Here is a 14,904-nt window from a genome sequence, read left to right on the forward strand (position 1 = left end):
GGTGTGCTGATAAGAGCTTCACTAGTTTTGAAATTGTATTCCATGTATTTAATAAAATTAAATAATTACATACAACAAAGGGTTTCCACAATAAAACATTAATTCTTTATTACATAGGAACTAATAGCATAGCATTGGATATCGGGTTTGAAGGCTTTTGAAGCCTTTTTTCAGAAGTACATGAAATGAAGATACATCCCAAACATAATAAAGCCAACCAGCTGCACATCAGACAATATTAATTATTATTTGTGAAAGCACAACATGCACTGTTGACCAATAGCTGAAATTGTGAAAGAAATTGGGCCTCATTCATGAAACACAAGCAGAGCTGTTAGTAAAACTATTCTTGACATCGTTCATGTGAAAATCTATGCAAAAATGTTTTTTACGGGTAAATGACATTTGCATTCTGCTTAAGTATCATGAATGATGCCAAATATTCAATATTGTTGAATGAAATGAGCTTTTATAAATTAGCGTTCACATTTTTAGTTTAGTAACTTTAAATGGTCACTCAAATCTATGATCAATACATTCAATGTTTTAATAATTGCACTGTATATCATCATAATAGGACTGCACAGGTGAACGAGACGCAAAACACAATCGTTATCTGGGTTCCTGTACATGCTCACGACGAATGCGATCACACAAATCTGCCTTAAAATTTCAGTCAACCCTCTACGCAGGGCCGTCCCAAGCATGGTCGCACCGGTTGCTCCGCCCTAAGGATGGCCCTGCCTATAAGCCATCTGAAATGACCTAAACCTCGCTTATATTTGCTTACAAACAACCGTGCAATATGCACAAATTTGTTTTTGGAGTCATATCAGTGAAAATAAATGTATAATTAGGCACAATGTCATCAGGATTATAAAATCCCAGTCATGCCTCACTAGTCTTACAACACCAGAGCTCCAAAAATTCCCTTTCAGTTAACTCTTCTGTCCTGAAGATGAGGGCGAAATCCCATCACACCAACAAACGCACTGAAAAGAAACTAAATTACGTGAACAACAACAAGGCTGTGGTTATTTATTCATGAAAGGCAAACAAAATCGCTCATAAAACCATTTGTGAATTGTTCGATTCAATAAATTGTCATTTTGTCAGTGCATTTAGTTTCGTTATCACATGAAGTTTGTTAGAACATATCAAATGGACTGTCCTTTTGTCCGTTACAACCTTGTTTTCATTGCGACTACGGCAAGCGTCGCACTGTAAAATAAGGGCAACAATTCTTCCATTCAAGACAATTTTTGGGAATCATTACTAGTTGCCTTCCTGACAAATCTTAGCCTCCGACAAAGTTCTGGCACATCATCACAACTGCTCCTACAAGCAGGAAACGGGACAACCAAACTCTTTGCTACAATATTGTACAGTCTGACAGGCAACAACCATAAAGGATCATACAAATCATACAGTGGAGCTCAGATTAAAGCCCAAAGTATACTTGGTTTTTACTTTGCTAATTACGAATTTTTTTTGAAAAGCACGGATCAGTGGTGGTTTGGGCTGCAATATCATGGCATTCCCGACTGCTTGATGGACGCGTGACACTGCCAAAGACTACTGAACCCTTCTGGAGGACCATGTGCTCCTAATGATTCAAACATTGAACATGTATCAGCATGATAATGCACCAATTCACACAGCAAGACTTGTGACAGAATGGTTTGATGAACATGAAAGTGAAGTTGAACTTCTCCATGGCCTGTAGTCACCATATCCAAATATGCTTGAGCCACATTGGGATATTTTGGAGGAGCAAGTTAGAAAACAGCAGCATCAGGTAGTAACCAAGACACTGTTCTGGAAGAGGAATGGATCAAAATCCACTGTGAAGGACTTGTATCTGTCATCCCTAAGACGAATTGATGCTGTATTTGCCGCCAAAGGAGAGCCGACACCATACCAATAAATGATTGTGGTCTAAAACCAGGTGTTCCAGTTTCATTGTCCAACAAATCAATAGACACCTGTGCTGATGAGCACTTGTGTGAGGGGGTTAAGAGATACCTGACAAACAACTATTTTATTGGTCAAAACTTCTGAAGAGAAAATAGCACACACACTGCCAGTGGGTTCACATCAAAACTGAAGTATACTTAAGGCCTACACTAAGGGGGCTTTCGCACGTTTGCTGCGGTCCGAGCGCGATTGTTCCCGATTCCTCCCGCAGCGTCGGTCTGGTTTCACACTCAACTTGATTCTATCGAACACTGGTGCATTAGCGTTCACCTAACATCATCAGAAACGTGCACGCCGCATGATCGAAAACAGAACGCGGTCAATATATTGTGTTTTTATTAATTTGATGCTATTAAGCGCAGCAAGGTGAACGACACTTGGGTTTACTGTATGTGTGTCGCATGAAAGGTGGCTTTCTGCTGTTTTATTGAACTAAATATACCGTCATCGGCTAAAACGCATGTGCAGGTTATTTTTTTTTTGCTTTCACATTCACGTGAATCGTACCACAGGTCGAGTGCAACTGAACTCAGACCACCTCCTTCAGGTAGTCTTGGGCCTTGTCCCAACCCAGACAGCAACATGGTGTCGGGCCAGATCCGGCCCACATCTGGTACGCGTTGAATCCACATGTACCAGATGTGGCCCGGATCTGGGCCGACACTATGTTGCTGTCTGGGAAACTGCACTTCTTCCCGACAGTCAAAGTGGCATTGTGTCACCAAAGTACGGACTCGTAGGAAGGCCGCGAGTGTTTAGGTGCCATTTGGGACAGGGCCTTGGGTTCGGTACCCTGTTGGGGACCCAGGTTCGCACGACAGTCTTCACATTAGCAATTTTTCATGTGAACCGAGCACCGTTTCGAACTAAACTGCCAGTGTGAAAGCACCCTTAGAATCTTGCTTTTAGCCTTTCTGTGTAAATCTTTGTAAAAAGAAAAGAAGCAAATCCGAGGTGTGTGCACCAGATTCACTGTACATATTTAATGCTACTGAGGATCTGAAGTAATATTACTGCTGAAAAAAACTAATTTTCTACGATCTACTACGATTGTTTTCTTATCTATAATGCAGTCTGCTCCAGAAATCTGCTCCAGATACCCAACTTAGCGACTGGAAATCCCACATGCTTTCCTCAAGGTCAGCCAGCTTTAAACTAAGATGTGAAACGCAAGTGTGCAAAAAATAGGGGAGGTTTCCAAGCACCATTACACCCAGCAGACATAAACCCTAATCGTTAAATCGCTGTACCACAACCCTCCAAATGTCACAGGAATGAAGAGCATTTACACACAGGCAAATCTGCTTGGAAATGAAAGGTGTGTGCTAAAACTAGGGGATGCAAACTCAAGGCAAGTACAGAAAGTGTCCTCTTTTGACGTATGGTCTCACTCCCGCCATGTCTAACTGTGGTTCTGGTTGCGGTTCTGATCAGGCACGTGGTTCTGGGTGGAGGGAAGGAGGTGCGTCACGTGTCCTATGCCTTTGGTCACCCCCTCTCTGAAGAGCAGCTTGGCTCCCACGCGCAAGTACTCGGGGTGCTTCAAGAATCTGAAACACACTACGGCTCTCTCGCCTGTCCGCAGCTCCTCCTAGAAGACAAACACACACACGTGTATACGTGACGATAAGCAAACAGAGCAACACTCTTCAGAACACGGTTTGTGGGTTTGTAAAGGCATGATTCCTTTAGCCTTGTCCACAACCATAAGTTTTCGTTTGAAAATGCATCTTTTTCTCTCCGTTGTGGCCTTCTGCCTACACCGAGATAGCGTGCTTGTCCCACGAAAACTGAGCTTTTTTGTTTCCGTGTTGTAGTGTGGACTATTAAAACGGAGGTGTTTGAAACCGATGACGCATGTTCAGTCATGTGACATATTGAACCGATCGATTCAGCCGGTTATGTGCTATTATGTGCACTTTCACACTGTTTCTAAAGATGTTACTTTGCACACTCTTCATATCGCAGTCCTGCAAAGATGACAGAACATTTACTAGCAATTGCTGTCCTGCGGCAAAACATGAAGTCAGTTGCGTTTTAGACCAAACATATACTGTAATTGTGAGTGAGTTTCGACATAGACGCATCAGTGAATGGTGAGATATTTTGCTAAATAAAATTATCCTGCCAGAAGAATAGCATGAGAATTTTATCATGTCTGTATCATCTTATAAGGTTTTACGCATGAGCAATAAGGTGAATTTAGCATTTTCAGACGTTTCAGTGTGAATGCGAAACTTTTGGAAAATGCTTAAAAAACGCTTGTATGGAAGATATGGAAGCTTGTTTCCGCCACAAAATAATAAAAAAAAAAAAGATAATTGTGACTTTTTATCTCACAATTGCGAGTTTACATCTCGCAATTCTGACTTTATTTCTCAGAATTGCGAGATATAAAGTCAGAATTGCGTGAAATAAAGTCGCAATAGCGTGTTTTGAAGTCAGAATTGCATGAAATAAAGTCACAATTGCGTGTTATAAAGTCAGAATTCTGACTTTTTTTCTCGCAATTGCGACTTTATATCACGCAATTCTGACTTTATATCTCAGAATTCTGACTTTATATCACACAATTGGGAGATATAAAGTCAGAATTGCATGATATAAAGTCGCAATTGCGTGTTATAAAGTCAGAATTGTGAGATATAAACTATTCTAAGTTAAAAAAAAAGTCTGTCTTTTTTTTCTTAGAATTGAACTTTATATCTCACAATTCTGAGAAAATATGTCAGAATTGCGAGATATAAACTCGCAATTATGTGTTATAAAGTCAGAATTGCGTGATATAAAGTCAGAATTGCGAGAAAAAAAGTCAGAATTCTGACTTATAAGAATTATAATTATAAGAATTATAAGATGCAATTGCGACTTTATATCTCGCAATTCTGACTTCATATCTCAGAATTCTGACTTTATTTCACGCAATTCTGACTTTATATCTCGCAATTCTGAGAAATAAAGTCAGAATTGCGAGATGTAAACTCGCAATTGTGAGATAAAAAGTCGCAATTATCTTTTAAAATGTTTTATTCAGTGACATAGACAGACATAGACGCATCAGAGAATGGTGAATAGCATGAGAACTTTATCATGTCTGTATCATCTTATAAGGTTTTTTAGCATTTTCAGACGTTTCAGTGTGAATGCGAAACTTTTGGAAAATGCTTAAAAAACGCTTGTATGGAAGGAGAGCATTTTGAAACGAAAATGCTGTTTTCAAATGTGCGTGGATTTATGTAGACACAGCCTTTATGGGCAATGTTGGTACTGGAGTGGCGATGTCTTGCAGAGTTTAGCCCCAACCCTAATCAAACACACCGGGACAAGCTAATTAATGTTTTAGGATTACTAAACCTGCAAGGTTTGCAAAAAAAAAAAAGCCTACTAACGCTGCGGCAGGGAAGGAGTCCAAAGGCAGCTTTTTTTTTAATGGAGGCTTCACAACTCTGAATAAGCTGCTTTTGTGGGAAAACGGCTTATCAATTAATGAATCGACAGCCCATCAGCTAATCTTCAACATGTTTGTTCTTAAACATTTGTTTTGGATTGATCTATTTTTAGACTTTACACTGAAAAAAATGCTGTTTTATAAGAGAAGTCATTGACAATTGCGTGATAGGTATGATTCGGTTTACGGCACTTCTCATTCATTTCTATGATAAATGCAAACTATGGAAGCTTGTTTCCACCACAGACTAAAAGATTTCAGAAGATAATTGCGAGACAGAATTGTGAGATATAAACTTGCAATTGTGAGAAATTAACTCAGAATTGCATGTTTATATCTCGCAATTCTGACTTTATTTCTCAGAATTGTGCAATATGAACTTGCAATTCGAACTTTTTTTCCTCAGAATTAAGAATTTATATCTCACATATATATCTCTTGCGTGCTTCATAGCACACAATTAGGAGATATAAAGTCAGAATTGCATGATATAGTCGCAATTGCGTGTTATAAAGTCAGAATGGCGAGATATACACATGCAATTCTGAATCGCAAGTTTATTTCTCGCAATTGTAAGTTTAAATCTCACAATTCTGACTTAACACACAATTGCGACTTTATATCACGCAATTCTGAGCTAAAAAGTCAGAATTGTGAGATAAAGTCGCAATTACCTTTTTTATTTTTTATTCTGTGGCGGAAAGAAGCTTCCATAGCAAACAGTGATTGACTGTCGCACAACTCTCAATGAAATTCAATGACGTCAAGGCTGTAATGTGATTAGTTATCAAAGCACATGTGATCCAAGTAAGCCATTACACTTTCTCCAATGGTCGAGCCAAGGAACCTTCTATCTCCCAATAATAAGACCATCTCTGGGTTTTTTTAATCAGGGTTGGAGCTAAACTCTGTAGGACAGCGGCACTCCAGGACAGATGTTACCCATCCCTGCTTTAATGTCAGGAAGCAAACAATCCACACCTTCCCAAGGAGGCACTCCACCGTGGCGGTCTGCCTCACGTTCCCCACATGCACCGTGACCTGGAAACCACGGCGGAAAGTCTTGGCGTGGAACAGGAGGACAATGGCGGCCTCAAACTGCCAGCAAATTGTAGGGTTCATTTTTGGACTCACCATAACCATGCCCTAAAAACATAAACACTCTTTAAAAGAGATCATCGTAGTGAAAGACATCATAAAGATATGACTATGTAACCTCTGTTTGAGATCAGACCTTTCGTAGTAAAGAGCGATCAAAGTTCCCAAGCGCAAGCGTGGCGGCCTGTCCGGCTCTCAGCACGCGGCAGCCGGAGCGATTCCTGTGAATACTGCACACCTTCAACCTCAGGAACCTCCCATCATCCGTGGGACCAACAACCAGCCGGTCTCCTTCACGACACACACCACTGCGTGTGAATGGAAAGTCAATTAACTAGAAGAGGAAGTTTGTCGAGACATGTTGTATATTGATTGGCTTGAAAAAGCCTTGAAGTGTGAAGGTTATATAGGCCTTAAGTTGCGGTCATTTGGCAGATTTTTGCTAATTTGCATTTCAATCGGAATCCATGCGATCTGAGATTTCGCATGAGGGAGAAAGATTCCCGTGTCAACCAACAGAAAGCTGCTTGGTTTGAAAGTGACTTATCTGTGTTTAGCTGTGCTTCACACTTCGCTACACTATTGACAATAGACAATATAGGAAGAGATATTCAATGTTTACAGATTCTAGATTCAGTTTTAAGGCTCTGTTGTGGCTAGGGTGTTCTGGGAGGTTGCTAGAGTGATGTTAAGCAGTTGAAAAGATGTTCAGAGTGGTTGCTAAGGCGTTGCTAAGCAGTTGATAAGAGTGTTCTGGGTGGTTGTGAGAAAGTTATAAGACTGTTGCCGGGGCGTTGCAAATGTGTTTTAGTGCTAGGGCAATGAAGTGTAGTTGCAAAGAACATGCTACAATGGTAAAACATTGTTAGGCAGTAGAACGTTGTTCTGAGTGGTTGCTAAGGGGTTGCTAAGCAGTTGTTAGAGGGTTCTGGGAAGTGTTTTGAGTGGTTGATAAGCTGTTGCTGGGGCGTTGCAAATGTGTTTTGGTGCTAGGGCATTGAAATGTAGGTACAAAGCAGTTGCTACAATGCTAAAACATTGATGGGCAGTAGATAAGTTGTTCTTAATGGCTGCTAGGGTGTTGCTAAGCAGTTGTGATGGTGTTTTGGGTCGTTGTGAGAGAGTTATATGACAGTTGCAAGAGTGTTATGAGTGGTTGCGAATGTGATTAGAGTAATGTGTTCTAAAGTAGTTTCACAGATGTTGCTAGAGTGCTAGGGGATTACTATAGTGTTCAGAATGGTTGCTAGGTCATTAATATGTGGGTATTGCTACAATGCTAAAACATTGCTAGTTAGCCGATAACCTGTTCTTGGCGGTTCCAATGGTGTAGCCATGTGGTTGCTAGGGTTTAAGAAGTTGTTCAGAGTTGTTGCTAGAGCATTGTTAAGCAGTTACTAGGGTGTTCTGGGTGATTGTAAGACAGTAATAAGATGGTTGCAAGAGTGTTCTGGGTGGTTGCTAAGGTGTTGCTGAGGCTAAGCTGTTGCTAGCTAGGGCATTGCTAAATTGTTATGAGTGGTTACAAGGACATTGATAAGTGGTTGCAAGTGTGCTCTCTGGGTGGTTGCTAAGGCATTGCATAAGATTGCGAAGGTGTTCTGAGTGATTATGTGGGCATTGTTATGTGGTTGATAAGCTGCTGCTACAGAGCTAGGGCACAGGTAAAGTGTTACGAGTCATTGCAAGGTCATTGATAAGTGGTTGCAAGTGTGTTCTGGGTGGTTGCAAAGGTGTTGCTAAGGCATTGCTTGGGGTTGCAAAGGTGTTTTGAATGGTTGATATGTGGGTGCCAATTAAGCAGCTGCTTCAATGCTAAAACATTGCTATATTGTATATACGTTGTTCTGTGTGGTTGCTAGGGTGTTAATATGTGGTTGCTAAGGTGTTGCTATGGTTTCATAAAGTGTTCTGAACGGTTGCCAGTGCATTGCTAGGTGGCTGTTACACAGTAATTAAACAGACAGACAGTCGAGATTGACACCACAGATGTGGACTGACCTGTACAGTGTTCCACCAACCACTGTCCCTACGTCAGGAACACTGTAAATCTCATCCACCTGTAAGAACACATCAATTTGACATGAAAGTGACATCTAGAGTTCAGACCACATATGGGTGTTGGTTAGAGTGTGAGTGTACCTGGAACTCCGTGAGCTGCTGCATGAGCTCCTCTTGCTCTTTGCTGTTGCTCAGAGGAGGAAGAATGTTGAAAAAGACCTTCAAAAGGTCCAGATTCTCACCAGATACACTGGAGAGGGTGAAGATGGGCGTCACACTGTGGGGAGAGAGATACGTCATTACACACACACACACACACACACACACACACACACACACAGACACATACACAAACTAATTTTGAACAACTGTGGTATGGTAGATTGTAAGGTACTCATTTTTACATATTTAAATCTTAAAGGTACAGTACTAAAAACAGCCTGTACAATAGTAATGTTCAGAGAGAAGGTGGAAAGTGGTCAGGAATAAGTGGACTTCAGCAATAAACGTGTATAATAACCTGTCTCTTCTCACACACACATGTACCTGGAGGATTGTGCGAACTGCTGTGCCGCAGTGACGGCATCATCAGGGTTGGCCACCACCATGGGGACCTTGTTGCAGCCGGGCTGTTTGAGCACTCGCTCCAGCTGACGGACCGTTTTCTCCACTGTGCTTTTCCCACAGAGGTCCACTTTACTCACCACAATGAATATGGGCACCTTCAGCGCCATCGCCAAACCCAGGTGCTCCCTAGTTGTGCCAGCTGAGAGAATTTTACAGCATGAGAATAATAAACAACTATGTTTATTGAATTTATTGTAAATATTTCATAATTTTGGTTCCACATATTATGGCTTATTCATTAAACATGTTCTCAAACCTCTTTCAAAACTTCTAAATCAGTATATGCATAAATACTAACCAATGCCAGTATTGGCTCCCACCACCAGCATGGCAAAATCTGGACAGTAGCTTGTCAAGCCAAATATGGTGGTCTTCAAGTACTTATAATGACCAGCCAAATCAATAAACGTGATCATCTTAGAGGAACTCTCACAGATCTCCTCCGCTGTACGGGAGTCACTGTAGTTTACAACCTAAAACGATGAAAATTATTTCTCAAAACAACATGTGTATATGCTGGCAAGAAGGAGGTAGTTGAGTTAAATCCCATTTAATGCTCTACTGAAAAAAAAAAATGCACCAGAAATGAAAGTGTACTTGACGGTTTTAAATATTTGTCTCACCTCTCCTTTGCTGTTGAAGCCAAGGATCTCAAAACTGATGCTGGACGTGCGTCCGGTCTGGATCTCGTGCAAATGTCTAAAGAGGTTGAGTCTCGCCCTGCCACGTCCATTATCCAGCTCGCCTTGGGTCAACACTCCCAGCAGAGTAGACTTCCCTGAGTCCACGTTACCCAGAACCGCCACACGAAGATCCAGGAACTACACACACCAATTTAATAATGCATAATACATTACGGACCGTATACACAAAACCAATTTCAACAAAAAAACTGAAAAATATTTATGTGTTTTGGCCGTTCATTTGCACGACAATGGAGTTTTGGGGGCCTGAAAACGCAAACTTTTAAAAACTGCGTTTTTGAAACCGATAACATTATCGAATTTGTGAAAACGGTGACGTCATGCATTGTATTACGTGTTCAGTCTATAGGCGCGTAGTAGTGTTTCTTTACAAAGTGACATCGCCATCTACTGGCCTGGCATGAATACTACAGCATTTTAGTCGTTTTCACGGATCCGTGTGATAGTTTTGACAATGCTGTGTCATATGTGAAAAACGCAAAAGAAAAACTTTTCTGTTTTTAGTAAATGACAAAAAAAATATTTATGATTTTTTTTTTTTATATATATATATAAAACAGGTGTATTTTGTACATGTATGACTAAAATTACAACAACCACAATTCACAATGAAAATTAAATGGAAACTAATTGAGGAGCATCACAAGCTAACCTGCTGGTCATCTGGAACTTTCCTCACGAGAACTTCTGCGATTTTCCGTCGAGCTCTGTCGCAGTCCACCTCCCTCTCTCTCAGAAGTGTGATATCAGCTCCAACCCTGCGCAGAGTCACAGCATCTTACCAAGACATCACAACACACTTGTAAGCCATTTCTAACATGTTGACATTAAAGAATTAAAGAGGCCATATTATGCCCTTTTTCAAAGTCTTGATTTTGTTTTGGGGCTCTACTAGAATGATTGAATGTTAAAAAACACATTTTTCACATATTTGTCATTTTTGCAGCACCTCTTTTCCCAGTCTGTCAGTAACGCTCTGTTTAGTTCCTGTCTTTATGAAGCCCCTCCTTCAGAAAGTGCAGTGTCCTCTGATTGGTCGGTTGGCCCGGTGTGTTGTGATTGGTCAAGTGCTTCAAGCGTGTTTGGGAAATGTCACGCGCCTTACCATAACTACGAGTTTCAACAAACTACTTACAAACTCAACCAGGCAACCCTTTTATTTTCCGTATGACTTGGGCGGGAATTATTTAAATGAAGAATATTGTGACATGTTTGCAAGTGCTGGGTAGATTACTTGACAAAAATTACATGACAAAATTACATGACAAAAATTGTAGTTAGTAATGTAATCCATTACATTACACATTTAAGGTAATATAATCTGACTACTTTTGGATTACTTTTAGATTACTTTTGACCTAACTCATTTACCACATTGATTTGAATAGGATAATATTGTACCATATTGATATAAAAATACAAAGAGTAAGAAATTATATTACATTCTTTGTTATCAACAACATAAATATTACATTACGTCAGAGTTTCCCAGACAGGAGTTTGTGTTTAAATAGCAGGGGGTTCGTGAGTTTAATGAAAAGCTATTAAGTAATTAAATCCTAAAAATATTTAAAATTAAAATAAATATTCTTAAAATAAAATCAATGAAAATAAAACATACTTTTCGGCCATTCTGCGAAGAGTCTTAAGTGATGCTTTCATATCTTCTTCTGTAAGTCCAACCAGCAGACCATTATCCTCCACCCCAATCTGATACACCGCCTCCCCCCGGCCCTCCTGCAGTCGCCATTTCAACTGCGTTGCCAAGTGCTCAAAGCGATACTGCGTGGGGTTTACCAGCTTCAACTGGGTGAAAAAAGACAGGATTGGATGAACCGGGATGATAAAAATCAGAATGAACTTCAATGTCACTTAATCAGATTGTGATTGATTGTAGGGTTTGCATACCTTATATTCAATGTTCCCCTCTTCAGCCTAAAAACATGAAGATATTTTGGGGGGAAAACAATTAATTAAATATAAATTCCTGCAAAAATCAGTTCTTGCACATATTTATTTTTTTACTGGCAAAAACAATAATACCACAAAATAAATAATAACCGCATAAAATGTATTTATTTGAAACTGCATTAAAATAAAGAAATAAGCGTTTTATTATTTGCAAACTATTAATAGTTTGGTCAAATAGATTTGATGAACTATTATCTAACATAATTATTATTATAATACATCCATTCTTGCCTAAAAAGTGTACATTTTGGCCTGTTAATTCTGTCAGGTGCATTGGCCTTCTCTAACCAACTAAAATCATACAATAAAAGTATTATTTACTGTGGTAAACTAGTATTCACTGTCATCAAATAGCAAACAAAATGTAACAAAACAAAACACAGAGAAAACTTCTTACACTTTAAAAATTGCTCTAATATTAATTTATGATCATTTTACAAAAGCATCAATAACTGCACGATATTTTGACGAGAGGTACCAATTTTGTGCATTTAAAATATCACTTGGCACGTTTGCAGTTATAAATATCCTGATTCCCTATAATGTAGAGAACAGGCCTATGTTATATAGGCTACACCAGATTCTGTCTGATATTGTGTTTATTGATACACGTAGGAATCATCTCCACTGGCTAATGTTAGCATGATCCGACATCTAACGTTCCTTTACCTCCGGTGGGAGAAACGGCGGAGGCTCGTTGGCCTTCTTGCCCCTCCGTCTCTTCCCTCTTCTGCCCCTTCTCGTCCGGGATTTCTTCTTTGGTGCGTTTTCTAGCCCGCATTCAGCCGCACTCTGCGGTTTCGCTGCAGACTTGACGCCGCAGTGGTTTGCAACCTGCACATCCATAGCTCGCTCGCATACAAGGGAGATTTAAAAAGCTACGTTGTTAAACTAAAAATTTAAATATATATGTATGTTTTAAAAATGCACTTCTCTGCTATAAACAGAGGCAATGCTTTTCCTTTCATTGAGGTTATTTAGTATTGCACTGGGATACGCGGTCTGGGAGCCATGAGCGCAGCGACATCCTCCTCAGTCGAAGCCCCGCCTCCAACACTCGTCAAACATTCGTCATCCAACCTGTCAAGCACAAACTATCCGTCTGTCAGTTTGTTGGACATTATTTAAGATAGAAGATTAAAAACTGTTTTGGATTCATGAAAAATCGTCATATAACAAATAATATAAAATTAGTTTTGGATGTTACTCAGGATTGATTAGTGATAATGGGTTTATATTAGAGCATCAGTTAATTTTTGATAGCTATTTGATTTTGAAAAAAAAAATTAAAACCCTCTATAAAAATGGTTACTGTTCTACACTGTAAAAAAAAATATTTTCCTGATTTATCACAACTTTTAATCTTTTGTCAAATAAACTCAACTTAATTAATGTGGTTCAGATAACATAATATTTTGAGTTTCTATTTATTAAACCAATCTCTTAGTTGTTTTAACTCAATTTTGTAATTTCAAGGAACTCAAAATTTTAAATCAACCAGGTAACTTACTTTTTTTTAAGTTAAACGAACAGTTTTTTGTTTTTTTTTTCAGTGTATTAAGTTACTAAATGGTGTATACAGTAGATTCAGTATTACTAGAGGAATTAGGCAGGGGTGTCCTGTCTCCCATACCTCTTTTTATTAGTAAGTCAGCTTCTTTCTTCTCATATTAAATCAAGGCCAATGAAAGGTATCGCTGATAGAGAAATTAAAATAACCCAATTAGCTGATGACACTACACTCTTCATTCAAAACGAAAACTAAATTTCTGTGGCCACTGAATTAATCTGCGAATTTTCAAGGGCATGGTGTATACTTAAATTTGGCTAAATGTGAGCTTTTGGCCATCAGTTCATGTTCTGAAGCTTCTTAAGATATTCCCTTAACAAAATGGGAATAGTCATTACTAAAGATCAGCACAAAAGGTGTTTACTAAATTTCAATCTTGTTGAAAAAACAAAAAGGAAATTTTAAGCAATGGCTTATGAGAGATCTTTTTTTAAGGGGAAGAGATCTATAACAAAGGCTGAGGGTATTTCCAGACTATAGCATTGGCTTTGCATCTTAACAAAAAAAAAAAAAATTGTAAAGAGATTGATAAAATTCGGTTTGAATTTCAAATTTCATCACCAGTCCTTTTTATCATGGTTCTTGATTTTCAAGCACAACTTTTCACCACATAAGTATTATATATGGAATAATAAGGATATATAAACGTAAATCATTGTTTCTTTTCACTTATAGTGAGTTTTTTGGCACATTATAAGATTCTTGTAACACCAGGGGACTATGCAAAAGTTTTTGATGCAATATCTCCTGAAATCTGTATGCCGTTTAGACATCAGAAAATACTTAATATTCAACAATCCTCATCTACTATAGTAAGTTCTTATGTAGGTAGTATTTGTTTTTCCCCTAACTCACAAAACAGATCCATAAGAGCGTTATTTCAAAGAAACAATGTGTCGTTGCCTTATATTTACTCATACTGGAATCAATTGACAGAGAATATTGTGTGGAAAAAGGTTTGGCTTACACCTAATTAATATTTAATTACAATTTGACCATTTTGGCAAAATGTGAGTTTATCACAAAGAACATTGATGACCAATTTGTGTTTTGGAAACATCTTTGGTCTTTTGGAGAATTATAGAGACAAGCACAGTCAGGTTTATAGAATACATTTTATTCTATTAATGGCAAAATTCCATGTTCACAAAATGTAAATTTTCCTGTCAAAACCCCTGTTTTATATCATTTAAGAAAGAAATGGAGCTTTATATTGACTCAATTCATTTTTCTATGAAGCAAAAAGCAGTTAAAACATGTAGATCTACATTAACCACCCTAGTGTGCAACTCTGTTACTTTTGTTGTATTTTCTTACTGTACTATTTGTAACGTGATTTTTTTTGTTAAAAAAAAATATATATATATAATATATATATATATATATATATATATATATATATATATATATATATATATATATATATATATATTCAAATATATATATATCCTAGTGTATCTATCCAGGCCTATATAGACAATTATTGTTATGTCTGTCCATCTATCGAA

General features: G+C 38.5%; 1 protein-coding gene across 1 annotated transcript; it reads right to left on the bottom strand.

The window, feature by feature from the left end:
• Positions 1 to 85: 85 nt before the first annotated feature.
• Positions 86 to 12,881, bottom strand: gtpbp2b (GTP binding protein 2b). The gene is made up of 12 exons (XM_081383712.1): positions 12,496 to 12,881; positions 11,764 to 11,790; positions 11,477 to 11,661; positions 10,508 to 10,613; positions 9,775 to 9,972; positions 9,450 to 9,624; positions 9,071 to 9,290; positions 8,666 to 8,801; positions 8,525 to 8,583; positions 6,660 to 6,831; positions 6,407 to 6,571; positions 86 to 3,568 (listed from the first exon to the last, which is right to left on the bottom strand). Exons 1-12 carry the CDS (start codon positions 12,670 to 12,672, stop codon positions 3,380 to 3,382), a joined length of 1,809 nt encoding a protein of 602 aa, XP_081239838.1. The 5' UTR covers positions 12,673 to 12,881; the 3' UTR covers positions 86 to 3,379.
• Positions 12,882 to 14,904: the final 2,023 nt, after the last annotated feature.

Source organism: Scardinius erythrophthalmus (assembly GCF_964197995.2).
Source record: "Scardinius erythrophthalmus genome assembly, chromosome: 14".
Taxonomy (NCBI): domain Eukaryota; kingdom Metazoa; phylum Chordata; class Actinopteri; order Cypriniformes; family Leuciscidae; genus Scardinius; species Scardinius erythrophthalmus.